Raw genomic sequence first — 15,531 nt, 5'->3', positions numbered from 1 at the left:
CCCCGCAAAGCGCTCCATCTCCTGCTGGAACTGCTGCTGCCGCCGGCGGTTGGGGTCCACGTTGATCCAGTTGTTGGCGATCCACTTGGTGCCTTGGGTGACCAGGCAGCCCCCGTGCAGAGCGAAGTCGTCCAGCTCCCCCACCCAGCCTGCGGAGCAGAGCCCCGTTAGACGGTGTTATAGGAAGGCAGGCACAGCTGAGACCACACAGGAACACACGGCCAGCAAACACCGATGCTATGTCTCCTGCCTGTACTACCTGCTTGGATTTGAGCTCAGATGCATCTTACAGCAGATACTTTTCCCTGCACCCCTCCATCTTAGCGCTATTTCACCCTAGCGCTTACAAGAAGTTCATCAGGGCAGGCTCCGTGAGTGCAAAATGCCCACTGCCTCCATCTCTCCACTCAGCACAAGTGGCTATCACAATCCAGATCACAGCCTGTCTTTCTCAGCTCTCTTGCAAAAAGGAAGGCTGGCACAGAAGAGATGGGTTCTGCCACTAAAAAGCCTGAGGAATCCAGAGGCTTGCAGCCGTTTTAGAGATTGCATTTCAGCAGTTCTAAATGATCTGTTTACAACGATCCTATCGTTTTTCTGTGGCAGACTTGCATCAGCAGCCACTTTCCATTTAGGAACAAATTGCTCGTAAAAACACAACAGGGCTCTTCTAGTAGGAGAGCGACAATTCTTGCTCTTATCACCCAACAGCCCAAACACTGGTCTTGTGACCTCCTCTGTGGATTTTCTAGAGATGGAAACATGGGCTGCCCTCAGGGGACCTGGGACATTACACTCCTTCCTCCAACCAAAGCTCAAAATCTGCCATGGAAACCCTCTGGAGCCGAACTCACCGGCAGCCCTAAAGATTAATGTTCATTCCCAGCATGTCAGGGAAAACCGCACAGCGCTTCATGACAAAAACAGCCCAAGGACACATCGTGGGGCTGCAGCTGAGCTACAAAGCAGGCACTGGCCCCAAGCATGGCATGGGGTGGCCCATGTGTCCTCATGCTGCAGAGCTGATGGTCGCGCCTTTGTCTACCTCCCCTCTCCACCCCTTTGGGCAACACCACATCAGTGACACATTTTGAATTGCAGACCAAGTTCCAGCAGGAGTTTCAGCTTGCACAGTGGGATGGAAGGCAGCTGGTGATGGCGAGTGCAGCCAAGGTCTTTGTTTGCTAGCTAGTCCTGTCGCCCAAAGACATCAGGAGCCACTGACCTACTGCCTGTAAACAAAGGCCTTTCAGAGTCAGGAAGCTCCTACTCAGCTGTTGACAAAAAGACTCTACAGTTCCCACTAGCAGGCAGCTCTTTGAGCTCCCAGCTGTAGCAAGGAGATGATGGCTGTCACCTACTGCAGTCCCACCCCTCCCAGGAGCCCAGTTTTGAAGTGAGCCTGTACCTTCTCCATCTGACAGGTAGTTGTACCAGAAGACAGCAGTGCCTTGCTGAGGTTTCACTCGCAAATTGCCCTTGTCACAGTTTTTCCGAGTATCTCGCAGGTCAATGTCGTTCTGGATCAAAGACTGGACAGAAACCATAGGGAAGATGTCACAAACAGGGCTGGAACAAGGCACACATGCTGGGTTTGCCCCTGCCCCTCACCCTTGCCTGAGTGTTCCACAGGATGGCTTAAAGTTGATGCAGGAGCTTTCATAAGCCACCTGGAGCAGCCAGTTTCAGGCCCCAGGAGGTTCATAACCTGTTTCTGAGCAGCTGCCATTTCTTAACACTTTGCCTGACACCTCACACCTCTGAGCAGGGAGACCTGAGCTGTCAAAGCTCTGTGCCTCCTCCCCTGTCCTCAGAGGAAAAAGACTGTAAGTGGAGCACGGTCTCCCCATGCTCTAGCTGCAAATGCTAATGCACACCAACCTAACACACCAGACCCCTTCTGCAGCGACAGTGAATAAAGACATTCCAAGAGGCACTCAGAATCCCCACGGGTAACACGTAGGGAGGTTCATTTACCATCTCTTCATATGTCCTGTTATCAGCAATAGGAAAGACTGTTTCACCTCCCCCAGTCACATTGTTCAGGTAGAACAGCACGGTCACATACCTGCAAGACAGAGACTGTCAGGAGACACACCTGGAGCAGGAGGAGATGCACAGGGGCTCCCCATGCCAAGCTGCTCCACTCTAAATACAGTGGCTCCTCCAAGACATCACACTGCACATGACTTACACCATCAGCTTTTCTCCAAGGACAACAAAGAAAACCCCTACCCAGAGTAATGAGTGTGCTTCTAGGCTCTGCTGGGGCAGGCCCACCCACTCCACCTTCCTTGCGTGGACCCAGGTGGGATTTGCCCACCTCCCCTTTAAAACCCCTTCATGGCTGTGATGTCCTGAGCTGATTTGTGAGCCCACAACCAGAGCACTGAGTCCCAGGCAAGATGAGGTGAGGTGAAATGGCTCTTCACAGCCCTTGTCTAACATGCTCAGGGCAGAGCTTACCGGCAGGAGGTCTCAAAGGGAGCGCTTTCATTGGCAACAAGCTTGGTGTGGCTGCAGGCAGTCTCAGGGAACACGGGGCCGCTGTCCATGTGGGCGTGGTAGTGCCCTCCCTGGTCGTACCGCACAACCTGCAGGGGCTCGCTGTGCTCCACGATCTCGGGGGGCAAGCGAGTGAGGCGCATTACCCTGGGGAGGAGCAGAGCTGCTGAGTGCAAAGCCACCCTCACCCTCGTCAGCCACTACTCCCAAGCAGTGAATAAACCCAGAGAAAGAGAACCCCCTTCCCAAAAGACCGGAGAGACGGATGGGCTGCAGCGAGCATGCCAAGAGACAACCAGGTCCTTACTCATCTGTTGGACCATCAGCATCGGCTCAGAAAACCCTCATCAAGGTTAATAAAAAACCAAAACAAAACTGAAGGCAGCATCTCTAGCAGGACTGCTCTCAGGAAGACTGCTTGCTCAGCAAGATCCCTTCTGTGCATGTCCCTGGAGCCTTCATGTGCCATCTCATCACTTCTCTGGACTCCTGCACACCACCTACAGACCTCGGGGACAGTTAGCAAAGCACAGGACCCCTGCTGAGAGTGAACGAGAGACTAGCTCTAGGAACAGTCTTGTCACCTAACTCACCTTTCCCTGTTGCCTTTTCAGCAGCCTCCCCCAGGGCAGAGGGGCACTGGAAGTGATCAAGGAGACCGGAGCCCTCCTGCTCTGGGATTTTTCCACTGCTACATCTGAGATCATCCCCAAGGCAAGCAGGTACGTCTTGAGACCTGCCAAAGAACACTCAGAGCTCTGAGAATCCGGACTGGTGAAGCCCTTGGGGCAGGTGCAAGGACAATGTGGCACCCGGGCAGGATGGCAAAGCCCCTGCAGGTGCTGCCTGGTCCCAGGAGGACCAACAGCTTCCTTCAGTGCTGGGTCTTCACATCCTCCTGACAGTGGCCAACTGCAGAGCATGCAAGCGGAACGCCGATGCCTGTGTGTGCTGGCTAGCTGGCACAGAGAAGGTGACAGCCACAGTCTGCTCTAATCAAGGCAATATGTGACCCCATTTTCCCACTGGAATGCACTGAAGAAAAGGAGGAGCCAACAGCTGTTTTTCAGGCCTCAGGACAGATTTTACCCACCCACGTTCTGGGTGAGGACCAGCACCACAAGAACAAGCGAGTCTCCAGCCAATTATCTGAAACTCACTATAGCTACATGATCTGGCGTTTGTGCTGGGCTTCAGCTCTTCCCAGTACCAAATCTGAGATGAAGGGAAAGGTAAGAGGTTCTCCCATCTGCCATGAGCTGCCCTACAATATGTGTGCTTGGAGGATTAAACTAACTTGACTAATTTAAGGTGAAGTCGTGCTTTTTAAAAAGTCAGCTCTGAACAGCAAAGACAGATTTCAGTGAAATGCATGAGTAACTAAAGCAAATGACAGTAACTGCTGGCACCCAGACAGCATTGGAACCGGGCAGTTTCTCCCAGTAAGCTCAGTTACTAATTAGAATGAATGATTTCATATACTGCCAAATCTTCCTGGTTTTATAGGGCTGTTCCCAAAAGTGAATGGAGATGCTGAAAGGCTCGATTTTTTTCTTTTTCCCTTTCCACAGGACAATGCAAATTCTTCTTCTAATGAAAACCTCCTCTCTCCATTCTGTGTCTGTGTTCATTGCTCTTTATACTCCAAGGACTTTTCACACAATTAGGAAGTGTGAATATTAGCAAGTCTACCACTGCCTCTCCCAGCACATAGGTGATGCTTGTGCCTACCCAAACCCAACCTCCCCTCAGCTCCCTGGCCCTTACCTTTGCCGAATGGCTCTCATGACCTGGTGTGCCCCCTCGCCCTGGTACAGCCAGGTGTGCTGGCTGTTGCGCACCAAGTCACTCATCTTCACTTTCTGGCTTCCCATGTACTTGTGGAAATCACGGATATTCAACTGCTTGAACTCCTCCAAACTTAGCACACCTATGGGAACACAGGAAAAGCCACCTGACTCTGGTGCAGGTAACAGTTCTCGCATCCTGTACTCAAAGAACCACCAGCTGAGGGCACTGCAGAAACTGCCTTCCTCACACAGACCCCAGTCAGGGCTCACTGTGTGCAGCACAGGCTGCACCCCTTCTGCCCATGATCATGGGCTCCAGCAATGCTCTCACCTGCAGCAGGGGACACAGAGCAACCTGCCAAAGTGAACTGTGCAGGGTCAGAACTGGGACGGGCAAAAACACCATTTTAAACTTTAAAAAGCTCCTGAAACCCACAAATCAATGTATCAAAAGAGAGAAACAGACACTACAGTTCTGATATGCACAAGAAAGTCTGTGCCACCCAATGTCTTGAGGCTTATTATTTAGACATTTAAATCAACATTTAAGGACAGAGTGGGACCTCAGACCACATTTTCTATATGATCTTGCAGGGTAATTAAGAAAAAGCCAAACCCAAAATAAGCAGTACATTCTCCTGCATTTGTGTAACTTCAAAACATAAATGAGGAATGCATGACAGTATGGTCTTGCGTAAATAGAAATAACAGAAAAGCAAGAAGCATAAAGCAGTTTCTCCTAAAACAGGTATTTCTTGTTTGCACTCAGCTGGAATCAGCAAGGGTTGGACTCTTTCTCAGCTTCAGGAAAATCCTCATATTTGTTGTTTCCTCTTTCTGGAGAAGGGGAAGCCTTGCACAGGTCCCTGATAGCAGCATGCAGTGCACTGCCCTGGGCTGCCCTGCACACACCATGGGCTGGGAGAGGAGCTCACTCAGGCATCAAACCCAGTGCTGCTGGGTGCCAGCTCTGCTCCCTGGGCACGAGCACCCCCTGGCAGGAGGAAGGACCAGCCACAAGGGTCAGCCAGGGACAGTTCCTCAGGTGCCACATCCTCAGGTCGCGACCAAATGATCCACTGTTATTATTCCTAGTGTCTCTCTGTCCGCACTTCCCCTGACTCCCCACAGTCTTTGATGACGCAGTGCCACATCCAGGTTGTGACCTGGTCTCTCAGTGTCATGTACCAATCTAACAACAGAGGGAAGCAGCACTCTGGAAGCAAGGTCCTGCCAATAGCCCTTTAACAGGACCTTTCATTTGTTAATGTCCAGAATGGTGGAAAAGCCACTGAGGACTCAGTCATACCCCTGCCAAGAATGCCACCAGCCTGGAGGAGAGTTGCACAGGGTGCCCTCCGGATATTTATGCTTTCACACTGCTACTGCTTCAACTCCAAAGCAGCTCCTCCTGGGCAGCTCTCAATGCCAGGTCACTGGAAGAGACTGTGCATTCACTTAATTTGATTAGGAAATGGAGTGTTGCTTAATTGAGGCCACTCTAATTAGAGCAGCAGAGGTTAGAGTGTATGTCCGGATCAGCAGGAGCCCTTGGGAGGCCAGGGGCAGGAGGGGCAGAAGTGGCCTCATGGAATACAGAGATGCTGCAGTGGCAGAGGGGGGGATCAGCCCCAAAGGCTGACAGACAAGATCACCTCCATCTCCACTCATTCCACTCTCCCCTCACAGTGGCAGGTGCCTCTTGGCCTGCTGCAAAAGCTCCCTGAAAACGGGGGGACATGCAATGTGTGTCTGAACACTTGCATCCCAGGTAACAAGAGCTCTGTATCAGAAGATCCTAAGATCCTGTTACAGCAGAGCATGAACCAAGGCAGGTCTGACAGGGGAAAGGTAGTGCAGAATTGTGGTCTGGTCCTGCTCCAGCAAGATCCAAGCCCAGGCAGTGGGATCACCTAGCCACTAGAGTGGTGATGCAGGAGTGCTGCAGTAAGAGGGTTACCCTGCACGTACTTCCCTGAGATGGCGTCTAGGGCAGTGCTACTTCCCTTCAAAGAATTCAGCCAGAAAAAAAGGCCTGGGCAGGGACAGGGTTCTTGCTCTGCCCTATATGGCTGTGCAAGGTGTCCAAGGTGCCGAGGGTGAAGGGATTCCCATGAAGCTGCTCTTACCATTCCCATCAGGATCAGCTTTGACCGCTGTGTACATCTCCCGGATGTTCTCAGGGGTCATCCACCTGCCGTTTCCAAGTCGGGTATGGGTCAACACCTGAAATTCATAAATGGATCAAAAAAACCCCACTGGTTTCTTGCACTCCTGAGACCCTAGAGATTCCCTGCAGGAGGCCTGGTGGGATCTCCCCCACAGCACATCAGCCAGACAGGCATCTGTACATTTCTGCAGAAAGACGATTGCAGTGAGAATCATCTGGCAGCCACACACAGAGTGCTGCTGCTGAGTGCTGTTATTTCCAGTTTAGGTCATGGCAAATGACTGCTGGGACTTGGTTAACCAGTCCTGAGGTGGAGAGAGCACAGCTTTCTCTTGAAGCGAAAGTAAAGCTATTGATGATTATATTGGTATTGATGAGTGAATGCTTTTAGTTGTCCAAGGTAAGGGCTTGGAACAAAAATCTTCCCTTCAACATGTGCAGAGAGATGCAGAAGCCTGAACAGCTCTCAGCAGGCTCTGACCTTGAGAGAAAGGAGCCTTGCCCTGGGCTGTCACTGGCACAGCTCCCCATACTCCACAGCACTCATGGTGCACAGGATGGTTCAGACTCCCAGCTTCACCTGGAATGGGAGCCTGAGGAGGGACACACTTGAACTGTCAGTACCTGCCCTGATGCAAGGGTGCTGAAGAGCTGTGGACAAGAGGCTTATTATTCCCCTTGGCTCATCAATAGGGGTGGCTTTGCTGGGGCTTGTGAATTCACACAGTAAGTTCCCCACAAGCTGCACAAAGCAGGGCCTGCGTGACAAACTCACTTCCCAGGACACACAGCAAGAGGCAACAACCCACAGCACAGGAACATTTTATCCAGCATATTCAAAACACACATGTCCTGCCAAGGACTTCCTGCCTCCCAACAGCATGACAGCTGCTGCACATTGCCCAGAAACTTCCATTCTGAAGGCCAGCACAAATTCTGAGGCATTAAAATTAAGCAAATTGCGATTGGTATATCCTGGGCTCTGGCCCCCCCACATGAGTAACCAAGAGCATCTGATGAAGGGATGTGCCAGAGGGTCTCCAGCACACCTTCCCCAGTCTGCCCCACACTCTACCTCTTTGAGCTGCAGCTGCCCATCCTGATTGTGATCCAGCAGATTGAAAATGTCCATCTGGCTGATTTCAATCATTTCCATGGCTTCCTCATAGTCCTCTGTTGGTAGGATCTGGCTCTTCTGTAGTCCCTTTAGCTTTGCCAGATGGACAATGAGCTTGCACTCCTCCTCTGTCAGGAAGTCAGGGATTTCTGCAGCAAAAGTGTGAGCAGGAACAGAGACTGAGGAACTGTAACAGTGGGATCCCATGCTGGTAGCAGGACTCTCAGGAAAAAAAAAATCAAAATAGGTAGGGGGAAAATTTAGGAACTAAGTTTGAGACTTTCAAAAACATCCACCCTTCTACCAAAAGGGCTCTCAAAGACACACCACACACCTGAGCTGCTGGAGGCAGGTATTTTTATAGCAGCAGTTCCTAAATGTTTGGATCCTGGGGTCAAGCCCTTAAACTCTCTCACAGATACCACAATGGACAAAGGAGTGAACAAACACGTGCATATCACTGCATATTACCATTTCAAAGGTGCCATGTGGATCACAGTCTGGGAACTGCTGCTTTACCGGAAGGGAGGCCAAAAATCATTACAGTGGGCCGTGGTGATGGCCAGGGCTTCAGACTTCCTTGCTCTCATGTGGAGAGGATGGCACTTTGCACAAAACCAAATCCCTGTCAGGGGAGCATGGCACAGCGCTCTATTATGAAACTCAAACAGAAAGAGGAAAAATTCTAACTTACTCCCACTCATTCTCTTGATTCTCCCACTAAAAATGGTCTTCAAATGCAATGTTAAAGAGGAAAATACTGGATGTGGATGATGCCAGACTCCATACCCAGGTATCTCCAGCCTTCCTTTGCAGCACAAACCCAGCAGCAATCAGGCAATTCCACAATCCCAAGCAAATTAAAGTGCAGAGAAATCCATGGATGACCATGAGGCTAGGAGACTTCTAGCTGCATGGTACACTGGGACACACTTGGACAGCACTGGCAAGGTCCCATTCCAGAGCACAGTTACACTGTGGCCCAGGAGGTTCAGAGGATCCTCCTGGCTGGTGTCTGTCACAGCTATGGTGACCTTGTTATGAGCTGCTGAGACTTTTGAAAAGGGAAAGGAAAATCACCAATGCAGGACAGGTTAAATGCTCCTAGACCCAAGGTCCTACTCTCCAAATTGCAGCTCCCTAGAGCTCCTGCAGGTATGTGCCAAGGACATGTTATAGATCAACTACAGCAGCAATCCTCAAATGGAGGGAAAAATTAATTACTTTCATGACCTGAAATCAACCCTATCGGCTCAAGCTGTCAATAAGCAGTTGGCTTCTTGCTAAGCACAGACCAGAACCAGCCCTGTAGAAAATGAGCTGTTCCTGGGAAGCCCCAGGAACACAATGCAGCCAGCTGTATCCATAACACACTCCAAGGAAACAATTTCTGCCACAGGCAGCACAGGGTCCTTGTGCCAGAGGATGCTTCAGAGCTGGAGCCTCTACTGACCAGTTTGAACCTCATGGCACAGCACCAGGTCCAAATGAACCATGTGCACTGGCAACCAACACTCCCAGTATTTCCAGTTCCCCAAACTGGGCTACAACAATGATGGCTGATGGAACCTTAATTACATGCTGGAGGAAGGACAATTCCATTCTTCAGTGGCAGTAAGGGGATTTCAGAATGAAGCAGGAATTCTGTTAACTGGAAAGTGTGTGGTCATGCAGGTTGCAAGGTGAGGAGGTTTCCAGCTGAGTGCTGCCAAATCTGTCTGCAAACAACTTGGCTCCACAGCTGCAAATTAGTTCCTCTCTGCCCCCAGCTCTCCCAAACAGTTAACTTGTGGCTGTGAGACCATCCTATCTCCCTGCCTGCTCAACAATAGATCCAGCTAAACAAATGCCTCCTAATTGACTTTAAGCAACACTTGATTGCTTTTACAAAAAACAAAAGAGAGGAAAACATTACGGTTTATGAAATAATGACTAATCCTGGAGCAAGAGAAAGGGGATGGGTTGGAGCACTGGTGTCAAACAGAGATTCAATCTTGGCTGAAAGAGCCCCAAGACACATGGGCCAAGTCATTCACCCCTCCCCAACTGCCCTCATTTCCACACCTGCTGATCTAAGCCAAACCCCTGCTAAAATACAAACAATCGGGGCCTCTGGCAAATGAAAATTGGAGCATTGTCTTCCCCATGAGGGCTCTGAAAGGGCCGCACTTAATGAGGATGGATTGACAAAGAGGTGGCTCGTAGGCTATAAAAGGCATTCCACAGGCAGGAGCAGCTCAGTGCGGGGTGTGCTGTCGGTTCACTTGCTCCAAGCATGGTCAGGTCCCTTGGCAGGCACCCCTGGAGGTTGGGTGGCCCGTGGCTGCTGGGTCTGCTGGCTCGCCTGCTGCTCTGGGGCTCTCCAGGCGCCCGGGGGAGCTACCTGAGGAGATCCTCCAGCTGCATGCCCATCCCTCAGCGCATGGCCCTCTGCTACGACATCGGCTACTCTGACATGAGGATCCCCAACCTGCTGGAGCATGAGACCATGACAGAAGTCATCCAGCAGTCTTCCAGCTGGCTGCCCTTGCTAGCCAGGGAGTGCCACCCAGACGCTAGGATTTTCCTCTGCTCCCTCTTTGCACCCATCTGTTTGGACAGGTAAGATGCTTTTATGAGTTATTTCAGTGTAGCAGTTAACTCCCTGCAGGAGCACGACTCCGTGTGCCTCCCGAGAGAAAATGCATTCGATGTGATCTGTGCAGTCCCCAACAAGCAGTGCTGCTGCTCCCGGCAAGGGACAATTGGATTACTCAGCAGGGAACATCCCTCTGAAAGCAAAACATGAGCGTTTCACATCACAGAAGCAGAAATATGTTCCCTCCTTGGGGTTCTTCTGCTCTCTCACCCCAGGCACTGCTGCCACATGCCCTGGCCAGCCCCTCATTCACTGCAGCGGCTGCTGGCACACACCAGCTCCACCTCCCACCTCCTGTGCAGCCCCTCACCCCAACTCCTGCCCCAAACATATGGTTTCTCAGTTTCCCAACAGTTACAGCAGCAGAAACACATCCCCAGTTTTGAGGTACAGCTCTCAAAGTACAGAGCTGCTAAGGAAATTTGGTGTTTAATCAGGCACCTGTAAAGGTAAGCAGTCTTTGCACAACTAGAGAAGACCCCTAAGGTGAAGGGCTTCTGGCAGCTTGCCTCATCCCTCCTGTCCTCAGAAATTCCTTGCTTGCTTCCTGGACAGGAATGTTCAAAAAAAAAAAAAGTCAAAGATCCCCAAACTGCCTGCTAACCCTTCACACAGCCCTGTGCAGCAGCAGTGGTGTTGGGGCTCGACCCTCAGCCTCCGGGCAGGCACACGGAGGCGCTGAATGCCCATCCCCTCCCCAGGCTCATCTTCCCCTGCCGCAGCCTCTGCGAGGCCGTCAAGAGAAGCTGTGCGCCCGTCATGGCTTGTTACGGCTACCCCTGGCCCGAAATCCTCAACTGCAACAAGTTCCCTGCAGATCATGAGCTGTGCATTGCAGCAGTCTCCATGGATGAAAATTCCTCAAGCAGGAGAAGTAAGAGGTTTTTTTTTCTTCATGTATTTTTCCATATGTAACACTGAAAGCTCAAAAGGATGATCCTATGACTTGTTTCTATTCTGCATACTTGTTTCTATTCTGCATATTTCTGGTTTTAAGCTGTATTTAAAAAAAAATACAAATTCTAGTTTTGTTCTCTCTGGGAACCGTGTATAGAAAATTAGCATAACATTGGCTGTGGCTTGTTCCTCTCTCTGCTGTATTCATTATCTCCCTGGGTGCCATCAGACCCCGCAGGGTTTGGGGCAGGGGGGAGGAAAGGCTGCAAAGCCTCGGCCCAGGCACAGTGGGAGAGCTCATGGAGTGCAGACTCCCAGCAGTGAGATGTGCTTCCAATGCAGCCATGGAGCTGCAGCCTGGATCTTTCTGCTGTGTCTAGGGCTTAAAAACATGCAAAAAGAAATGTTTTGCAAGCCTTCTCTCTAAACATTAGAAACATCATGAAGGGACATGAGCCTCTGCAGACATGAGTTACACTGGAAAAAAGTCTGTCTGAAGGACTCAATTAACACCCAGATCCTGATGAACACTGGGGGAGATTCAAGAGCAGTTAAGGGGAGAACAGACATTTCAACATCATTTCAGCATCACTGGATGGAGTCTGGCCATACCACTGGTTTTGCTGTTTCATCCAAATTAGGAGATCTTCATTACGCATTTTCACTGCTGTTTTAACATGCAGCAACACACACAAGCCTGAACAAAGCACTGACAAGCAGTGTCTGCCCCTTCACAGGAAGGAGAGTCTAACATTTCCCACCTTGCCTGTCTGAGGTACCTCTCCAGGGCCTGGGTAGCTCAGGAAGAAGCATCACTAAGAAACAGCAAGCCACCACTTGCAGATCTCAAAATTTCATTGTGCCTTTTCCAGTGAAGCTTGACAAGGGTGTTATAACCTCATTTCTGTTGCAGCAGTGCCCCGAGCCAGCTGCAAGGACTGTGAGCTTGAGGAAGCCAGCACTGCCAGGGAGATCCTGGAAAGCCTCTGTGCAAATGATTTTGGTGAGTTCACTCCTTTTCCTCTCAACTGCTACCACTCCCTCCAGCAGCCAAGCAGTGCCATGGACAGAAAATAGCTTTGCCATAACATACTGACTTGGAGAAACTGCAGCTTTTACAGCAGATCCCAGGGATTTTCAGTTTCCACCTTACCTGTAAGGTAGCAGGAGGACCCAGCTCCTGGTAATACAGAAAGTGAAGATCTGATTTATTTCTGTGGGCTCTGGTTTGGTTTTGGTCTGTAAGTGCTAAAAACAAGCTGTACTCTGGTTTTCCCTTGCAGACAAACATTTCAATCAATGCCTATAAGAATCTTTAGCAAATTCCATGCCAGCTATTTCAAACTTTAATAGTGTTGTTCTAGTATTGTGACTCTCCGTCTCCTAGCCCAAGCAAGCAGCAGCACTGGGGCTGCTCAATCACATGGCAGGAAGTTTTCAAGATACTGTCCTGAATTCAGGCACACATACAGAAAAATAAAGATATTTTTCAATAAAAAAGGTTACAAATCCTGAGCAGCTGTCAGTCATGTCACTTCCTGAAATCTCTGCTCACAGAAAAGTCAAGTAATTTGCACAAGACCAGGACTTTGATGCATCTGCTTGCCTGTGCCCATGATTCCTCCAGGGTTTCTGCAGTGGTACTGATACATCTTTGCCACTCTTAGAAGGGAAATGGATTGAGAAGGAGAAGGAGGCCTTTTCTCCCATGTAACAAGAACAGGAGAAAATGGCTTCAAGTTGCAATGGAGAGGTTCAGATTGGGTAATAGGAAAAATTTCTTCACCAAAAGAATTATCAAGCACTGGAACAGGCTGCCCAGGGAAGGGCTTGAGTCACCACCCCTGAAGGTATTTGAAAGACGTGGTTGTGGCACTTGAGGACATGGTTTAGTGGTGAACTGGGCAGTGCTGGGTCAGTGGTTGAACTTGATCTTTGAGGTACTTTCCAACCTAAATAATTCTGTGATTCTAAGAACAGTGTTCAGTACTGGAGACTAACCTCAAATGAGAACTTTCAGAAGTTCACTGCAATTGGAAAAGCTTGGACAGATACTTCCCCACATTACAGAGACAGCAGAGAAACCTTGGGCTGGCTCTATGTCTTGAGGTAGGAGAGAGCTATGAAGAGTAAATAAAACTGACAGCTCTTTTTCCAACCCCTGCAGCAGTGAAAATCCGAATCCTGAGGAGGAACACCACCACCACCATCTCGGACTTCGACCTGGACCCCTCCAAAGTGGAGGTGCTGAAGCATGGCCCACTGCTCAGAACTGAAATCCCCGCCAGGCTCCAGCAGTGGCTGGACATAGATGCCACCTGTGCCCACAACATCATGCGAGGCACTCAGGCAGGGGTCTTCGTTGTCAGTGGTGAAGTGCAGAGTGACAAAGTGGTGGTGAACAAGGCCTATGCCTGGCAGAAGAGGAACAGGAACCTGCACCAGGCAGTGAGGAGGTGGAAGCATCACCGCTGCCCCGAACAGGCGGGATGGAAGGTCTGAAAGATCTCACCTTCAGCAACAAGAAACTGCTCCCCTCCCCACAGCTAGAAAACTCCTTTCCCTGGCAGGTGGTGTTTTGGAGATGTACAGTGATATTTCTAGGTGATTTGAAGCAGTCATAGTGCACAGATAGGGCTTCACTACAGATCCCTGTTTTACCAAGACAGAGCTTAAGGATGCAGGTTTAACAAGTTCCTCTCACAATGCTCTGTAGATCCAGGACGTGCTATGTTCAGCTTTGTATAGGATCCAACATCACAACAAAACTATGCAGGTGAGGACAAACTAGAAGAAACCTTTAATAACAGTTCCTTCCAGTTCTCATTATCAGAGCTGGTATTTCAGATTCATTATTTGACTCTGAGACGTTGATGCTGTCCAAGTGCTTGCTTATTTTCTGTCCAGAGATTACATGAAAGTCTCCCTGACTGTGAAATGATACTTTTTATGTAATGGAGCAAATACTTTACTCTTGAACAGTCTGAGGTAAATTAATGGGGAGAGGAACCCACCCTGGCTATGCCCAGCCCCTTAAAAACTGCATGCTGAACTCTGCTCTTGAGTCATGCTGTCCCTTCGGCCTCCTGCACTGAGATGAGCATCCACACAAGCAAAAGGAAACAGCCATTCTCAAGCAGGAAAGGCACAGAGCAGAGAGCTGAGGGTTTCTACATACCAGGGGAAAAAACTGCTTTTCAACACCAGAAATTCAGTGTGGATCAGAAGATTCTGGTAACTGGGGATATCACAAGAACCTTGAGAAAAGCAGAGCACGAGTGAGACATCAGCTGTTCAAAGCTCTGCTTTGGTGTGAACAGCAGCTTTGCTCGGGACTGGGAGGTGATTTCCAGCCCAAGCACAGTAGGATATTGCAGTTTTGATATGGGAGCAGGGGAGAAACCTTTCACAGCTGCCTGGCTTTCCATCTGTACATAAGGAAGATAGAAAATATGGGAAAAATATGGGAAAACTCAGTCTCTCTGCAGCTCACTATCTCACACGAGCGGGACTCTCACTCCCTGCAGGGGCACACACTGTGCTCCAGACCACAGAACAGAAAACATCAGATTCCCAAATGAGGAAACAAGTAGGATTTCTACTGCTTAACAAAGCACTGTCCGTGGAAAGTTTTCTATATTGGTTGAAACCTGTGGCTGAAATAAAAAACCAAAACAAGTGGAAAAACCAGCCTTTGGGAGGAATGCTTTCTGCCTTGCTGGCGACGCTATGCAGAGACAGCCGGTCTGCAGGGGACACATCGGTCTGCAGGGGACACATCGGTCTGCTGGGCACACATCGCCTCCCCGTGTTCATAGGGCACACACACATTGTCCCCGTGTTCATAGGGCACACACACACACATTGTCCCCGTGTTCACAGGGCACACACACATCACCTCCCCGTGTTCATAGGGCACACACACACACTGTCCCCGTGTTCACAGCGCACACACACACATTGCCTCCCCGTGTTCATAGGGCACACACACATTGGCCCCGTGTTCACAGGGCACACACACACATTGCCTCCCCGTGTTCATAGGGCACATACACACACATTGTCCCCATGTTCACAGGGCACACCAGCAATCCTCACTGCGGGCTCCTCCTCACGCTGGTGCAGGCTGGAACGAGCGCTCAAACACACACACTGCAATTCAGCTGCGCCCTGACATTTGTGCAGTGCTTATTTCTCTTCCCCGAGGCTCAGAAGAAAAACACAACCAAATTTCCTATTTTTATTCCTCTCCACTGTCTTGTCTTAGAAACTGCTGCCCAATCCACTGAATCTGCTGTCAGGTGGTCCCTGTAATGGCAGTATCTTCTGAAGAGACTGCGTTTGGAAAACAAAACACATAAAAGCTCTGAAGGTTGAAAAGGCTTTGTCTGATTTGTTTTCCATTAGTAGGGTT

At 50.0% G+C, this 15,531-nt stretch overlaps 2 protein-coding genes across 2 annotated transcripts in view; one reads left to right on the top strand and one right to left on the bottom strand.

The window, feature by feature from the left end:
* Positions 1-7,848, bottom strand: part of LOC102038784 (WD repeat-containing protein 6) — a 13,007-nt gene extending 5,159 nt beyond the window's left edge. Inside the window, exons 1-7 of the mRNA XM_031056317.1 lie at positions 7,541-7,848; positions 6,425-6,521; positions 4,273-4,435; positions 2,467-2,652; positions 1,978-2,068; positions 1,409-1,532; positions 7-149 (exon numbers count right to left, since the gene is read on the bottom strand). Of these exons, the coding sequence (XP_030912177.1) occupies positions 7-149; positions 1,409-1,532; positions 1,978-2,068; positions 2,467-2,652; positions 4,273-4,435; positions 6,425-6,521; positions 7,541-7,789 (1,053 nt within the window). The 5' untranslated portion in view covers positions 7,790-7,848. The remainder of the gene's footprint in view (positions 1-6; positions 150-1,408; positions 1,533-1,977; positions 2,069-2,466; positions 2,653-4,272; positions 4,436-6,424; positions 6,522-7,540) is intronic.
* Positions 7,849-9,857: 2,009 nt separating this feature from the next.
* LOC102038619 (secreted frizzled-related protein 5-like) lies at positions 9,858-13,619 on the top strand. Its single transcript, XM_031056390.1, has 4 exons — positions 9,858-10,183; positions 10,922-11,094; positions 12,031-12,120; positions 13,285-13,619. The coding sequence occupies exons 1-4, from the start codon at positions 9,858-9,860 to the stop codon at positions 13,617-13,619; spliced, it is 924 nt and encodes a 307-aa protein (XP_030912250.1).
* The last annotated feature ends 1,912 nt before the right edge of the window (positions 13,620-15,531 follow it).

This window comes from Geospiza fortis, unplaced genomic scaffold (genome assembly GCF_000277835.1).
Source record: "Geospiza fortis unplaced genomic scaffold, GeoFor_1.0 scaffold70, whole genome shotgun sequence".
NCBI lineage: Eukaryota > Metazoa > Chordata > Aves > Passeriformes > Thraupidae > Geospiza > Geospiza fortis.
Note: the sequence above shows the minus strand (reverse complement) of the source record. Positions and strands in the feature narration are given on the sequence as shown.